This window comes from Ranitomeya variabilis, chromosome 4 (genome assembly GCF_051348905.1).
Source record: "Ranitomeya variabilis isolate aRanVar5 chromosome 4, aRanVar5.hap1, whole genome shotgun sequence".
Taxonomy (NCBI): Eukaryota; Metazoa; Chordata; class Amphibia; order Anura; family Dendrobatidae; genus Ranitomeya; species Ranitomeya variabilis.
In genome coordinates, this window is record NC_135235.1 from 529,736,276 (window position 1) to 529,754,261 (window position 17,986).

General features: G+C 45.7%; 1 protein-coding gene across 1 annotated transcript in view; it reads left to right on the top strand.

Annotated features, from left to right (window-relative positions):
* LOC143768104 (uncharacterized) overlaps positions 1-17,193 on the top strand; it is a 29,968-nt gene extending 12,775 nt beyond the window's left edge. The window contains exon 3 of the mRNA XM_077256792.1: positions 17,104-17,193. Within this exon, the coding sequence (XP_077112907.1) occupies positions 17,104-17,193 (90 nt within the window). The remainder of the gene's footprint in view (positions 1-17,103) is intronic.
* The last annotated feature ends 793 nt before the right edge of the window (positions 17,194-17,986 follow it).

Genomic DNA, 17,986 nt, shown 5'->3' on the forward strand with positions numbered 1-17,986 from the left:
GTCCCTCCTTGCAATCCTCCTCCACTGACCACAACAATGCTGCCTGTGTACCCATGTAACCTATTTAAAACTGCATAGAGCCTATTTTTATTTATTTTAGGCCCAGTAAGCCTGTCTGCGGTCCCTCCTTGCAATCGTCCTCCGCTGACCACACCAATGCTGCCTGTGTACCCCTGCGAGATAACTCTAAGTGCCTTGAGCCTATTTTTATTTATTTTAGGCCTAGTAAGCCTGTCTGCGGTCCCTCCTTGCAATTCTCCTCCACTGACCACAACAATGCTGCCTGTGTACCCATGTAACCTATTTAAAACTGCATAGAGCCTATTTTTATTTATTTTAGGCCCAGTAAGCCTGTCTGCGGTCCCTCCTTGCAATCCTCCTCCACTGACCACACCAATGCTGCCTGTGTACCCATGTAACCTATTTAAAACTGCATAGAGCCTATTTTTATTTATTTTAGGCCCAGTAAGCCTGTCTGCAGTCCCTCCTTGCAATCCTCCTCCACTGACCACACCAATGCTGCCTGTGTACCCATGTAACCTATTTAAAACTGCATAGAGCCTATTTTTATTTATTTTAGGCCCAGTAAGCCTGTCTGCGGTCCCTCCTTGCAATCCTCTTCCACTGACCACAACAATGCTGCCTGTGTACCCATGTAACCTATTTAAAACTGCATAGAGCCTATTTTTATTTATTTTAGGCCCAGTAAGCCTGTCTGCGGTCCCTCCTTGCAATCCTCCTCCACTGACCACACCAATGCTGCCTGTGTACCCATGTAACCTATTTAATACTGCATAGAGCCTATTTTTATTTATTTTAGGCCCAGTAAGCCTGTCTGCGGTCCCTCCTTGCAATCCTCCTCCACTGACCACAACAATGCTGCCTGTGTACCCATGTAACCTATTTAAAACTGCATAGAACCTATTTTTATTTATTTTAGGCCCAGTAAGCCTGTCTGCGGTCCCTCCTTGCAATCCTCCTCCACTGACCACAACAATGCTGCCTGTGTACCCATGTAACCTATATAAAACTGCATAGAGCCTATTTTTATTTATTTTAGGCCCAGTAAGCCTGTCTGCGGTCCCTCCTTGCAATCCTCCTCCACTGACCACACCAATGCTGCCTGTGTACCCATGTAACCTATTTAAAACTGCATAGAGCCTATTTTTATTTATTTTAGGCCCAGTAAGCCTGTCTGCGGTCCCTCCTTGCAATCCTCCTCCACTGACCACACCAATGCTGCCTGTGTACCCATGTAACCTATTTAAAACTGCATAGAACCTATTTTTATTTATTTTAGGCCCAGTAAGCCTGTCTGCGGTTCCTCCTTGCAATCCTCCTCCACTGACCACACCAATGCTGCCTGTGTACCCATGTAACCTATTTAAAACTGCATAGAGCCTATTTTTATTTATTTTAGGCCCAGTAAGCCTGTCTGCGGTCCCTCCTTGCAATCCTCCTCCACTGACCACAACAATGCTGCCTGTGTACCCATGTAACCTATTTAAAACTGCATAGAGCCTATTTTTATTTATTTTAGGCCCAGTAAGCCTGTCTGCGGTCCCTCCTTGCAATCCTCCTCCACTGACCACACCAATGCTGCCTGTGTACCCATGTAACCTATTTAAAACTGCATAGAGCCTAATTTTATTTATTTTAGCCCCAGTAAGCCTGTCTGCAGTCCCTCCTTGCAATCCTCCTCCACTGACCACAACAATGCTGCCTGTGTACCCATGTAACCTATTTAAAACTACATAGAGCCTATTTTTATTTATTTTAGGCCCAGTAAGCCTGTCTGCGGTCCCTCCTTGCAATCCTCCTCCACTGACCACACCAATGCTGCCTGTGTACCCATGTAACCTATTTAAAACTGCATAGAGCCTATTTTTATTTATTTTAGGCCCAGTAAGCCTGTCTGCGGTCCCTCCTTGCAATCGTCCTCCGCTGACCACACCAATGCTGCCTGTGTACCCCTGCGAGATAACTCTAAATGCCTTGAGCCTATTTTTATTTATTTTAGGCCTAGTAAGCCTGTCTGCGGTCCCTCCTTGCAATCCTCCTCCACTGACCACAACAATGCTGCCTGTGTACCCATGTAACCTATTTAAAACTGCATAGAGCCTATTTTTATTTATTTTAGGCCCTGTAAGCCTGTCTGCGGTCCCTCCTTGTAATCCTCCTCCACTGACCACACCAATGCTGTCTGTGTACCCATGTAACCTATTTAAAACTGCATAGAGCCTATTTTTATTTATTTTAGGCCCAGTAAGCCTGTCTGCGGTCCCTCCTTGCAATCCTCCTCCACTGACCACACCAATGCTGCCTGTGTACCCATGTAACCTATTTAAAACTGCATAGAGCCTATTTTTATTTATTTTAGGCCCAGTAAGCCTGTCTGCGGTCCCTCCTTGCAATCCTCCTCCACTGACCACACCAATGCTGCCTGTGTACCCATGTAACCTATTTAAAACTGCATAGAGCCTATTTTTATTTATTTTAGGCCCAGTAAGCCTGTCTGCGGTCCCTCCTTGCAATCCTCCTCCACTGACCACACCAATGCTGCCTGTGTACCCATGTAACCTATTTAAAACTGCATAGAGCCTAATTTTATTTATTTTAGGCCCAGTAAGCCTGTCTGCGGTCCCTCCTTGCAATCCTCCTCCACTGACCACAACAATGCTGCCTGTGTACCCATGTAACCTATTTAAAACTGCATAGAGCCTATTTTTATTTATTTTAGGCCCAGTAAGCCTGTCTGCGGTCCCTCCTTGCAATCCTCCTCCACTGACCACAACAATGCTGCCTGTGTACCCATGTAACCTATTTAAAACTGCATAGAGCCTATTTTTATTTATTTTAGGCCCAGTAAGCCTGTCTGCGGTCCCTCCTTACAATCCTCCTCCACTGACCACACCAATGCTGCCTGTGTACCCCTGCGAGATAACTCTTAGTGCCTTGAGCCTATTTTTATTTATTTTAGGCCTAGTAAGCCTGTCTGCCATTCCCTGGTGTTGTCCTCCACTGTATAAATCTGAGCTTCAACCTTCTGGCTCTCATTAAGTATTTGTTGGTAAAAATTGGTGGTTGGGGCATACTAACGGTGTCTGCCGCTCCCTGGTGTTGTCCTCCACTGTATAAATCTGAGCTTCAACCTTCTGGCTCTCATTAAGTATTTGTTGGTAAAAATTGGTGGTTGGGGCCTACTAACGGTGTCTGCCGCTCCTGGGTGTTCTCCTCCTCCTGAGTGTTCTCCTCCTCCTTGGTGTTCTCCTCCAGGTTTCCTTGTCTGAGCTTCAACCTTCTGGCTCTCATTAAGTATTTTTAAATGTAACACTACAGTTGCCATACTACTTGGGTTGGGGCCTAGTAACGGTGTTCTCCTCCTCCTTGGTGTTCTCCTCCAGGTTTCCTTGTCTGAGCTTCAACCTTCTGGCTCTCATTAAGTATCTGTTGGTAAAAATTGGTGGTTGGGGCCTACTAACGGTGTCTGCCGCTCCTGGGTGTTCTCCTCCTCCTGAGTGTTCTCCTCCTCCTTGGTGTTCTCCTCCAGGTTTCCTTGTCTGAGCTTCAACCTTCTGGCTCTCATTAAGTATTTTTAAATGTAACACTACAGTTGCCATACTACTTGGGTTGGGGCCTAGTAACGGTGTTCTCCTCCTCCTTGGTGTTCTCCTCCAGGTTTCCTTGTCTGAGCTTCAACCTTCTGGCTCTCATTAAGTATCTGTTGGTAAAAATTGGTGGTTGGGGCCTACTAACGGTGTCTGCCCCTCCCTGGTGTTGTCCTCCACTGTATAAATCTGAGCTTCAACCTTCTGGCTCTCATTAAGTATTTGTTGGTAAAAATTGGTGGTTGGGGCCTACTAACGGTGTCTGCCGCTCCTGGGTGTTCTCCTCCTCCTGAGTGTTCTCCTCCTCCTTGGTGTTCTCCTCCAGGTTTCCTTGTCTGAGCTTCAACCTTCTGGCTCTCATTAAGTATTTTTAAATGTAACACTACAGTTGCCATACTACTTGGGTTGGGGCCTAGTAACGGTGTTCTCCTCCTCCTTGGTGTTCTCCTCCTCCTTGGTGTTCTCCTCCAGGTTTCCTTGTCTGAGCTTCAACCTTCTGGCTCTCATTAAGTATCTGTTGGTAAAAATTGGTGGTTGGGGCCTACTAACGGTGTCTGCCGCTCCCTGGTGTTGTCCTCCACTGTATAAATCTGAGCTTCAACCTTCTGGCTCTCATTAAGTATCTGTTGGTAAAAATTGGTGGTTGGGGCCTACTAACGGTGTCTGCCGCTCCCTGGTGTTGTCCTCCACTGTATAAATCTGAGCTTCAACCTTCTGGCTCTCATTAAGTATTTGTTGGTAAAAATTGGTGGTTGGGGCCTACTAACGGTGTCTGCCGCTCCCTGGTGTTGTCCTCTACTGTATAAATCTGAGCTTCAACCTTCTGGCTCTCATTAAGTATCTGTTGGTAAAAATTGGTGGTTGAGGCCTACTAACGGTGTCTGCCGCTCCCTGGTGTTGTCCTCCACTGTATAAATCTGAGCTTCAACCTTCTGGCTCTCATTAAGTATTTGATGGTAAAAATGGGTGGTTGGGGCCTACTAACGGTGTGTGCCGCTCCATGGTGTTGTCCTCCACTGTATAAAGCTGAGCTTCAATCTTAAAGCTCTCGTTAAGTAGTTGTTTTTAAAATGTGTGGTTGGGCCCTTAAAACGGTGTCTGACGCTACTGGGTTTTCTCCTGTTTTGTTGTCACGACCTTCAATGTTCAGGCTTTCGGCTTACATTTTAAATAATTAAACTGCAGTTGGCCTTCTACTTTGGTTGGGCCTAGTAACGGTGTGTGCCGCACCTTGGTGTTGTCCTGTGTTATTTTCCTGACCTTTAATCTTCAGGCTTTCGGCCTTCATTTGTAATATTAAACTGCATAGGGCCTACTAGTGTGGTTCGGCCCTACTAATGGTGTCTGTCTGCCGCTCCTGGGTTTTCTACTCCACTGAACTAAGCAATGCCACCTGGTTAGTCCTGTTACCAATTTTGACCTGCATTTTACCCACTTTATTATTTGGGCCTATATCAGTGTTTCCGCCTCATCCTGCCCATTGCCCAGCCGGGGCTAGATGAGTCTTGTGGTACTTTGACCCAGACCACTACATTCCCCTTGCACACTACACAGCCACAATCTGACCCTGCTGAAAGTCAGGTTCCCCTTCCCGCATACTATACCACCTTACACAGGGACAAAGAGGAAGGTGCAGATGAAAGTGCAGGTTTCTTCAACAGGTAGGGGGGCATACTTGTTGGCGACGTCACAGGCACAGGGCCCCTCAGAGTACGCAAAAGTGTCGCTGCCGGTGGGAGGCGCCTGTTATGTTGGGCTGGTGGTTAGGAGCACTAGAAATGACCAGATGAGCAAACTAGCAATACAGGACGAGCTCTGGGAAGTGGGAGCTCTGCTGACCGCAACCCCTAATCCTATCACAACAACTAGAAATAGCCGTGGAGCGTTCCTGACTCTGCCTAGACGCCTCTTCACAGCCTAAGAGCTAACTACCCCTAAAGATAGAAAATACAGCCTACCTTGCCTCAGAGAAATTCCCCAAAGAAATAGGCAGCCCCCACATATATTAACTGTGAGTTAAGATGGAAGTCACAAACACAGGAATGAAATAGGTTTCAGCATAGGAGGCCAGACTGAACTAAACAGACTGAGGATAGAAAAGGTATCTTTGTGGTCAGCATAAAAAACTAACAAAAAACCACGCAGAGTGTGCAAAAGAAACCACCGCACCGACTCACGGCACGGTGGTGCCACTCTGCATCCCAGAGCTTCCAGCTGACAAGATAAAATCATAATAGCAAGCTGGACAAAAACACAGTGGTAACAAATAAGCTAGCAGGGACTTAGCTTTTGCTGAAGTAGACAGGTCATCTGAAAGATCCAAGAGAACTGAACCAGTACTAGGACATTGACAGCTGGCATCAAGTAACGATCTGAGTGGAGTTAAATAGAGCAGCCAGCCAAGACCTGAACAAGATCAGCTGGAGAAGGAATCTCAGAACCAGCAGCTCCACTCACAGCCACCAGAGGGAGTCCATAAACAGAACTCGCCGAAGTACTATTCATAACCACAGGAGGGAGCTCGAGAACAGAATTCACAACAGTACCCTCCCCTTGAGGAGGGGTCACCGAACCCTCACCAGAGCCTCCAGGCCACTCCGGACGAGCCAAATGAAAGGCACGAACAAGATTGGCAGCATGAACATCAGAGGCAACCACCCAGGAATTATCCTCCTGACCATAACCTTTCCACTTGACTAGGTACTGAAGTTTCCGTCTCGAAATACGAGAATCCAAAATCTTCTCCACCACATACTCCAACTCCCCCTCAACCAACACCGGGGCAGGAGGATCAACGGAGGGAACCATAGGAGCCACATATCTCCGCAACAACGACCTATGCAACACATTATGGATGGCGAAAGAAGCTGGAAGGTCCAAACGAAATGACACAGGATTAATAATTTCAGAAATCTTATAAGGACCAATGAAACGAGGCTTAAACTTAGGAGACGAAACCTTCATAGGAACAAAACGAGACGACAACCAAACCAAATCCCCAACACCAAGTCGGGGACCAAAACAGCGACGGCAGTTAGCGAAACGTTGAGCCTTCTCCTGGGACAATGTCAAATTGTCCACTACGTGAGTCCAAATTTGCTGCAACCTGTCCACCACAGAATCCACACCAGGACAGTCCGAAGGCTCAACCTGCCCTGAAGAAAAACGAGGGTGGAAACCAGAATTACAGAAAAAAGGCGAAACCAAAGTGGCCGAGCTGGCCCGATTATTAAGGGCGAACTCAGCCAAAGGCAAGAAGGACACCCAATCATCCTGATCAGCAGAAACAAAGCATCTCAGATATGTTTCCAAAGTCTGATTGGTTCGTTCGGTTTGGCCATTTGTCTGAGGCTGGAAAGCTGAAGAAAACGACAAATCAATGCCCATCTTAGCACAAAAGGACCGCCAAAATCTTGAAACAAACTGGGAACCTCTGTCCGACACGATGTTCTCCGGAATGCCATGTAAACGAACCACATGCTGGAAAAACAATGGAACCAAATCAGAGGAGGAAGGCAATTTAGGCAAAGGTACCAAATGGACCATCTTAGAGAAGCGATCACAAACCACCCAGATAACTGACATCCTCTGAGAGACAGGGAGATCTGAAATAAAATCCATGGAAATATGCGTCCAGGGCCGGCAAGGGCAAAAGCAACCCACTGGCACGAGAACAGCAGGGCTTAGCCCGAGCACAAGTCCCACAGGACTGCACAAAAGAACGCACATCTCGTGACAAGGAAGGCCACCAAAAGGATCTAGCCACCAAATCTCTGGTACCAAAGATTCCAGGATGACCAGCCAACACCGAACAATGAACCTCAGAGATAACTCTACTAGTCCATCTATCAGGGACAAACAGCTTCTCCGCTGGGCAACGGTCAGGTCTATCAGCCTGAAACTCCTGCAGCACCCGCCGCAAATCAGGGGAGATGGCAGACAAAATTACCCCCTCTTTGAGAATACCGGCCGGCTCAGGAACTCCCGGAGAATCAGGCACAAAACTCCTTGAGAGGGCATCAGCCTTCACATTCTTAGAACTCGGAAGGTACGAAACCACAAAATTGAAGCGGGAGAAAAACAGCAACCATCGAGCCTGTCTAGGATTCAACCGCTTGGCAGACTCGAGATAAGTCAGATTCTTGTGATCCGTCAAGACCACCACGCGATGTTTGGCTCCTTCAAGCCAATGTCGCCACTCCTCAAACGCCCACTTCATAGCCAACAACTCTCGATTACCCACATCATAATTGCGCTCAGCAGGCGAAAACTTTCTAGAAAAGAAAGCACATGGTTTCATCACAGAGCCATCAGAACCTCTTTGAGACAAAACAGCCCCTGCTCCAATCTCAGAAGCATCCACCTCGACCTGAAACGGGAGCGAAACATCTGGCTGACACAACACAGGGGCAGAAGAAAAATGACGCTTCAGCTCCTGAAAAGCCTCAACGGTCGCAGAGGACCAATTGACCACATCAGCACCTTTCTTGGTTAAATCAGTCAATGGTTTAACAACACTAGAAAAATTAGCGATGAAGCGATGGTAAAAATTAGCAAAGCCCAGAAATTTCTGAAGGCTCTTCACAGAAGTAGGCTGAGTCCAATCATAAATGGCCTGAACTTTAACAGGGTCCATCTCGATAGTAGAAGGGGAAAAAATGAAGCCCAAAAATGAAACCTTCTGAACTCCAAAGAGACATTTAGACCCCTTCACAAACAAGGAATGAGCACGAAGGACCTGGAACACCATTCTGACCTGCTTCACATGAGACTCCCAATCGTCCGAAAAGACCAAAATATCATCCAAATATACAATCATGAATCTATCCAGGTACTTTCGGAAGATGTCATGCATAAAGGACTGAAACACAGATGGAGCATTAGAAAGCCCGAATGGCATAACCAAGTACTCAAAATGGCCCTCGGGCGTATTAAATGCTGTTTTCCAATCGTCGCCCCGTTTAATACGCACAAGATTATACGCCCCTCGAAGATCTATCTTGGTGAACCAGCTAGCTCCCTTAATCCGAGCAAACAAATCAGACAGTAGCGGCAAAGGGTACTGAAATTAGACGGTGATTTTATTACGAAGGCGGTAATCTATACAAGGTCTCAGAGAACCATCCTTCTTGGCCACAAAAAAGAACCCTGCTCCCAACGGTGACGACGACGGGCGAATATGCCCTTTCTCCAAGGACTCCTTTATATAACTCCACATTGCAGCGTGTTCTGGCACAGATAAATTGAACAGTCGGCCCTTCGGAAACTTACTACCAGGAATCAAATTAATAGCACAATCACAATCCCTATGAGGAGGTAGGGCACTGGATTTGGGCTCATCAAATACATCCCGGTAATCTGACAAGAACTCAGGGACTTCAGAAGGATGGGAGGACGAAATAGACAACAATGGGACATCCCCATGTACCCCTTGACAACCCCAACTGGATACAGACATTGATTTCCAATCCAATACAGGATTATGGACCTGTAGCCATGGCAAACCCAAAACGACCACATCATGCAGATTATGCAACACCAAAAAGCGAATATCCTCCTGATGTGCAGGAGCCATGCACATGGTCAATTGAGTCCAGTACTGAGGCTTATTCTTGGCCAAAGGTGTAGCATCAATTCCTCTCAATGGAATAGGATACTGCAAGGGCTCCAAGAAAAAACCACAGCGCCTGGCAAACTCCAAGTCCATCAAATTCAGGGCAGTGCCTGAATCCACAAATGCCATAACAGAATAGGACGACAAAGAGCAAATCAGAGTAACGGACAAAAGAAATTTTGGCTGTACCGTTCCAATGGTGGCAGACCTAGCGAACCGTTTAGTGCGCTTAGGACAATCAGAGATAGCATGAGTGGAGTCACCACAGTAAAAACACAGCCCATTCTGACGTCTGTATTCTTGCCGTTCAGCTCTGGTCAAGGTCCTATCACATTGCATAGGCTCAGGCTTCTGCTCAGGAAACACCACCAAATGGTGCACATTTTTGCGCTCACGTAAGCGTCGATCGATCTGAATGGCCAAGGACATAGACTCATTCAGACCAGCAGGCGTGGGGAATCCCACCATAACATCCTCAAGGGCTTCAGAAAGACCCTTTCTGAAAATTGCCGCCAGGGCGCACTCATTCCACTGAGTAAGCACAGACCACTTTCTGAACTTCTGACAATATACCTCCGCTTCATCCTGACCCTGACACAAAGCCAGCAAAATTTTCTCTGCCTGATCCACTGAATCTGGTTCATCATAAAGCAATCCAAGAGCCAGAAAAAACGCATCTACATTACGCAATGCAGGATCCCCTGGCGCAAGGGAAAATGCCCAGTCTTGAGGGTTGCGACGTAGCAAAGAAATAATGATTTTTACTTGCTGAATGGGGTCACCAGAGGAGCGGGGTTTCAAAGCAAAAAACAGTCTACAATTATTTTTGAAATTCAGGAACTTAGATCTATCCCCAGAAAACAAATCAGGAATTGGAATTCTGGGTTCTAACATCGGGTTCTGAACTACATAATCTTGAATGCTTTGTATCCTTGCAGTGAGTTGATCCACACAAGAGGACAGACCTTGAATGTCCATATCTACACCTGTGTCCTGAACCACCCAGAGGTTAAGGGGAAAAGAAATACAAAACACACTGCAGAGAAAAAAAAATGGTCTCAGATCTTCTCTTATCCCTCTATTGAGATGCATTAACACTTTGTTGGCCTGCTGTACTGTTATGTTGGGCTGGTGGTTAGGAGCACTAGAAATGACCAGATGAGCAAACTAGCAATACAGGACGAGCTCTGGGAAGTGGGAGCTCTGCTGACCGCAACCCCTAATCCTATCACAACAACTAGAAATAGCCGTGGAGCGTTCCTGACTCTGCCTAGATGCCTCTTCACAGCCTAAGAGCTAACTACCCCTAAAGATAGAAAATACAGCCTACCTTGCCTCAGAGAAATTCCCCAAAAAAATAGGCAGCCCCCACATATATTAACTGTGAGTTAAGATGGAAGACACAAACACAGGAATGAAATAGGTTTCAGCATAGAAGGCCAGACTGAACTAAACAGACTGAGGATAGAAAAGGTATCTTTGCGGTCAGCATAAAAAACTAACAAAAAAACACGCAGAGTGTGCAAAAGAAACCACCGCACCGACTCACGGCGCGGTGGTGCCACTCTGCATCCGAGAGCTTCCAGCTAACAAGATAAAATCATAATAGCAAGCTGGACAAAAACACAGTGGTAACAAATAAGCTAGCAGGGACAGCTTTTGCTGAAGTAGACAGGTCATCTGAAAGATCCAAGAGAACTGAACCAGTACTAGGACATTGACAGCTGGCATCAAGTAACGATCTGAGTGGAGTTAAATAGAGCAGCCAGCCAAGACCTGAACGAGATCAGCTGGAGAAGGAATCTCAGAACCAGCAGCTCCACTCACAGCCACCAGAGGGAGTCCATGAACAGAACTCGCCGAAGTACCATTCATAACCACAGGAGGGAGCTCGAGAACAGAATTCACAACAGGCGCCCCCGCTGTGCAAACACACCACCGTACTTTGAGGGGCCCTGTGCCAGTGCCAATGCGAACGAGTGGGCCTCCCTGCTTGCTCAGGATCACAGCACTTGCAAAGTTGAAATACCTCTCACTGCTCCACCACCGTGACGTAGTCCACGTTTCCTGGGCCCACTAAAACCTTGAAGCAGCCCTACCCCCCACAACTTTTGCCAAATGACCCCCAATTTCCAATGCCCAACTATTATTATAAAGTTAATTAAGATTGACAAGCTTCAGAAACAAGAATGGATGTTTTTGGCATTAAAATGGGCACTGTAGGTGTTTTCCTGGCCTCCACTGACTGTCGACTATGCTTCCCCATTGATTTGCATTGGGTTTCATGTTTCGGTCGATCCCCGACTTTTCGCGATAATCGGCCGACTTCACTCGACTCGACTTTGGACAAAGTCGGGTTTCGCAAAACCCGACTCGATCTTAAAAAAATGAAAGTCGCTCAACCCTACTTGTTAGGATGGGTATATAGATAGCAATAACTACATGCTGGTGCTTTAGGGGCAAAATGAAACTGTCAGGTTCCCCTTAAATGTGTGCAACAATTCCTATCTTCTGCAATGCCATAAAAACAATCTATAGCCAGATAGTGTCTTTCTTGGGTAAGAGAGTAAAGCCTAAGGGGGCTTTTGGTGTTTCTATGACTTATGAGGAGATCCTTCAGTGTATGGTATTATACATGCTATGTCCTCCTGCACCCTTCCAGAGTAGGAGCAGGAGGTATGCAGGGAAGCAGTGGTGGAAGAATGGCAAACAGAGGTAAGAAATCTTTGAAGGGTTCGAGCTAATACTAACATTATGAGAACTAACATACACGGTGCTCCTAGCAAGATTTCAGCTTTTTACGCAGATGATCTACTTTTTCTCATTAGCAATAGTGATGAGCGAATATACTCGTTAGTCGAGATTTCCCAAGCACGCTCGGGGGTCCTCCGAGTATTTTTAGTGCTCGGAGATTTAGTTTTTCTTGCTGCAGCTGAATGATTTACATCTGTTAGCCAGCATAAGTACATTAGCAACCAGGCAACCCCCACATGTACTTATGCTGGCGAACAGATGTAAATCATTCAGCTGCGGCAATAAAAACTAAATTTCCGAGCACTAAAAAATACTCGGAGGACACCCGAGCGTGCTCGGGAAATCTCGAGTAATGAGTATATTCGCTGATCACTAATTAGCAACCCAGTTATTTCTTTGACGAGTCTGATGGCAGGATTCCATTTATACAATGGCTTATCTAATTCAAAATCAAGTTCTCCTTGTCAGAAGTCATGGTTATTATTATCCCCTCGTCAAGGAAGCACCCTTGAAAGAAACATTTAGCTTGGGCTAATTCAGCTGTAAAATATTTGGGAATCTTCATATCAAGAGACATACAGTGGGTACGAAAAGTATTCAGACCCCTTTAAATTTTTCACTCTTTGTTTCATTGCAGCCATTTGGTAAATTCCAAAATGTTATTTTTTTTTCTCATTAATGTACACTCTGCACCCCATCTTGAGTGAAAAAAAGAAATGTAGTAATTTTTGCAAATGTATTAAAAAAGAAAAACTGAAATATCACATGGTCATAAGTATTCAGAGCCTTTGCTCAGTATTGAGTAGAAGCACCCTTTTGAGCTAGTACAGCCACAAGTCTTCTTGGGAATGATGCAACAAGTTTTTCACACATGGCATGATGCTGCCACCACCACCATGTTTCACTGTTAGGATTGTATTGGGTAGGTGATGCCTGGTTTTTCTCCACACATACCGCTTAGAATTATTACCAAAAAGGTCTATCTTCGTCTCATCAGACTAGAGAATCTTATTTCTCATAGACTGAGAGTCCTTCATGTGTTTTTTAGCAAACTCTTTGTGGGCTTTCATATGTCTTGCACTGAGGAGAGGCTTCTGTCTGGCCACTCTGCCATAAAGGCCCGACTGGTGGAGGGCTGCAGTGATAGTTGATTTTGTGGAACTTTCTCCCATCTCCCTACTACATCTCTGGAGCTCAGCTACAGTGATCCAAGGCTCTTCTCCCACGATTGCTCAGTTTGGCTGGACGGCCAGGTCTAGGAAGACTTCTGGTGGTCCAAAACATCTTCCATTTAAGGATTATGGAGGCCACTGTGCTCTTAGGAACCTTGAGTACTGCAGAAATTCTGTTGTAGTCCCATCGGACGATGTCTGCACACATACAGCACCGCAGACCCCCACACATCTCCAGCAGACCCTCGGACAGCCCCGGCAGACCCCCAGACAGCCCCGGCAGACACCCGGACAGCCCCGGCAGACACCCACATACCCACGGACAGCCCGCAGACACCCGGACACCCACAGACAGTCCGCAGACCCCCGGACAGTCCCAGCAGACACCCGCACACCCACGGATAGCCCGCAGACCACACAGACAAGCAGACCCTGCCCGCACACACAGACACGCACATAGCTCCGCCCACACTCCGCCCACACACTTCCCTCCTCACGATCTGCTGTGTTTCATCCGCAGCTAAACCGCAGATCTTTTTTCCATCTGCGGATTTGCTGTGGATGTGCCTGACTCAATGCAAGTCAATGGGTGCAGAAACGCTGCAGATCCACACAAAGAATTGACATGCTGTGGAAAAAATACTGCTGCGTTTCTGCGCGTTTTTTTCCGCAGCATGTGCACAGCGGATTTGGTTTTCCATAGGTTAACATGCTACTGTAAAACATATGGAAAACTGCTGCAGGTCCGCAGCATAAAAAACGCTGCGGATCCGCGGGAAAATCCGCAAACGTGTGCACATAGCCTTATGCCCCTTTCACGCATCAATTTTTTGCTATCAGTCGCAATCCGTCGAATTTAAAAAAAAACGGATCCGGCGACTGATTCCGCCAGATCCGTTTTCTCATAGACTTGTATTAGAGACGGATTACGACAGATGGCCTCACGTTTCATCCGTCGTTCCCCGGATCCATCGACCGGAGACAACGGACAAAATAACCTTTTTTGTGTCCGTTGATAAAACGGACAGCGACGGATCCGTTGCTGTCCGTCGTTTGCCGTTTTTTAACTGAGCATGCTCCGATCCAATTAGCCAGATCCGCTAGTAGGATCCGTTGAAAAAACGAATCCGTTGCATCAGTTTTTCGCAATCTGCGATGGATCCGTCGAGCCGACGAATTATGACTGATGGCAAAAAACTGATGTGTGAAAGGGGCATAATATAGACAGATGTGCGCCTTTCCAAATCAAGTCCTATCAGTTTAATTAAACACAGCTGGACTCCAATGAAGGAGTAGAACCATCTCAAGGATGATCACAAGGAAATGGACAACATGTGACTTAAATATGAGTATCTGAGCAAAGAGACTGAATACTTATGACCATGTGACATTTCAGTTTTTCTTTTTTATTAAATTTGCAAAAATTTCTACATTTGTTTTTTTCTCAGTCAAGATGGGGTGCAGAGTGTACATTAATGTGAAAAAAAAATGAACTTTTTGGAATTTACCAAATGGCTGCAATGAAGCAAAGAGTGAAAAAAGGGGTCTGAATACTTTCCGTACCCAATGTAGATTTGATATACTCGCTTAATTTCTCTAAATTACTATAATCGGTGAGGGAGAACTGCTCAAGATGGTATTTCTCCACCATCCACCCAAGATGCATGGACAGTAGGTCAACTGTTGCATTTTTTTTTCAGTTACTCCCTCCTAGCGCCTTCTATAATAGTGAGAGAATTATTTTCGAGACAGTTTGCTCAAGTGCAGGACCTCTGAGGCGCACCTTGTCATTTACGTACTCTCTACTGATTAATCCAGCAGACCTCCCGGTTGTCAGCTTTCAGACACAGTGGGAAGGTGATTTAGGCCTCTATCAAAAGATAAATGGAGCCAAATTTTTACTTTAATAAAGCGTCGATGTGTTCTCATTTCCTTGAGGTAATTTATGAATTGCTGTCTCGGTATAGAGTCTCATCTCGACTACATTCGATTTTCCCTGAGACGAGTCCCATGTGTTGGAGATGTGGCAATGAGGAAGGGGATCTTCTACACATTTTTTGGTCATGCAAACCAATCACTCCTTTTTGGGACAAAGTACAGTGATACGAAGGCTCACTGATCTCATGATTGATCTGACTCCAGATCGTGTCCTCCATCACTGCGACATCCCGCTTAAACATACAAGCATTCTATACTGAGGCACCGAATTGGGACAGCTTGGGCGTCCATCCTCTGCTCTGGAAAAAAGATACCGCTCCGATAATCGCCCTATGATTTTCTACAATGAATGAGGTGGTGTTGATGGAAGAATTGACTGCTACAGCTAACAACTCCTACAACCGTTTTTATAAAACTTGGTTGTATTGGCTCGAGTTTACATTTTTGGCCGGGTATTGGGCATACATGGAGGATCGTCGAACACAGGACCCTTAGTCTAATAATCCCCCTTTTCCCTGTGCTTTCTCTACTGCTTTCATCTTTGCTTTATCTCTATCTGCTTTTCTCTTGACTTACATTTTGTATTTTGTGAATGTTCTAAACAAACTTCATATTAGGGCTGTCCAGATAATTCCGGTACCGGAATAAATCGGTACCGGAGTTATCCGTGTCCGTGTGCCTGGGAACTCACGGAGGCCATACGTGCGGCACACGTGTGCCGCCCGTATGGCGAGTGGGTACCACACGGAGCGTGTGGTACCCACTCTGCATGGTGCTGAAGCTGCGATTCATATCTTCCCTGCAGCAACGTTTGCTGTAGAGAAAATATGAAGAATAGTGTTTAAAATAAAGATCTATGTGTCCGCCGCCCCCCCCACCCCCTGTGCGCCCCCCCGCTGGTCAGAAAATACTTACCCGCTCCCTCGCTGCTTCCTGGTCTGGCCGCGGCTTCTCCTGCATGCGGTCACGTGGGCCCGATCATTTACAGTCATGAATATGTGGCTCCACCTCCCATAGGGGCGGAGCCGACTATTCATGATTGTAAATGATCGGCCCCACGTGACCGCATACAGTAGGAGGCGCGGCCAGACCAGGAAGGAGCGAGGGAGCGGGTAAGTATTTTCTGACCAGCGGGGGGGCGCACAGGGGGTGGGGGGGGCGGCGGACACATGGATCTTTATTTTTAACACTATTCTTCATATTTTCTCTATAGCAAACGCTGCTACAGGGAAGATATGAATACCGGCTTCAGCACCATGTGGGGGGGACAGCGCTTACTGTAGCGCTGTCTCCTGCACGCACACGGACCCCAGACGGAGAATGTCCGTGTGAGGTCCGTGTTTTACGCGGACCCATTGACTCTATTGGGTCCGTGTAAAACGTGCGCTCCCACGAACACTGACATGTCTCTGTGTTTGGCACACGGAGACACGGTCCGCAAAAAATCAATGACATCTGCACAGATGCATTGATTTTTATGGGTCTACGTGTGTCAGTGTCTCCGGTACGTGAGGAAACTGTCACCTCACGTACCGGAATCACTGACGTGTGAAACCGGCCTTAGGTTGCTTCATTGTATAACTGTTACTAAGAATTTAGTATGACTAATAATCACCTCAGTGTCAAGATGCTATGTTATATTTCTTAAGATCACCTATATGGACATTGTACTAAGTTACTGCAGTGACCTACAAATGTGACAGACTCAGTGCCACAGCTTATGGTTGTTTCTTATGAAAATTAATAAACAAAAATATAGAAATAAAAAAAAAGGTAAGAATGTTGCAAAGTTTATTATATTACAGTTTTACACCCACACGATATGCATAACCTCAATAACAATACTACAAACTAAACGTAACTAGGTTGAATTGTCTAACAAGCGGAATAATTAAGCTTGCAATGGCTGCAACTTGTCTGGCAATGCTTTGGGGTTGAAGATGGATTATCTATCTTTCTCTATTGTGGCACTGTTTTACGTTGTCATATATTTCTATATTTTTTTGCATATTTTCAGCATTTACCTTTTGCAAAGTATAGTTTTATATCTGTAATTCAGAATAAATTCCTCAGCAGAAATTATCCGCCATATCTGAATTTAGCCTAAGGATAAGTGCACGCAAGGCAATGCTGCATGCATGAATATGGGGTCTCAATAGATCTGTATTACAGACCCATGAACATGCTATTTTCTACCATATTGTGCTTCCGTAATATAACATGCGATAAAGCAAAAAGAAAAATCTAAGTGTCATTAGGTAATATTGATAACAATGCATTATACAGTATAGCACTTCTATAGAACATGACAACACCAAATACTGTGCTGGGAATATGATCACACACAACTGAAGAAAACTATGACATAATCTTAAAAAATATAATGTATTAATAAATGTAAAAAACGTACAGGTAACAAAGCAGGTAATACCTCATGCTTGAGGTACACAAAAATACCTGAACTAGATACAAGGTGTACATAAGACCTGAGGCATAACTGTGAAGAGGTATAATTCAATGTCAGTGCCATGAAATGAGGAAAACTCCGTACCCACAGTATGAATATGGCTATGTCCACTGGCAGACACAGACACAAAAGGACCCCGGTGCAAGACAATATATGAGCATTATACAGCACAAGAGTTCCTAAAAATGCTAACTTGCACCTGCTTTGGAGTTATAAATGTGCCCCTTTACTTCTTGGGCCCCTGTGCGGCAATGATATATCCGCCCCTGGGTATGTCCCCATATACTCAATGTAACCTCAAGCAGCATAGTAAATCTTGTATAAAGTATCTATACCTTCAGTAGTGAAGTCACAGCTATAGATGATATGTCAGACTCAGTGTCCCTCCACCCAGACGAGCATTTCGCCTCTTTTCTTTCAGGGGTGTGATATA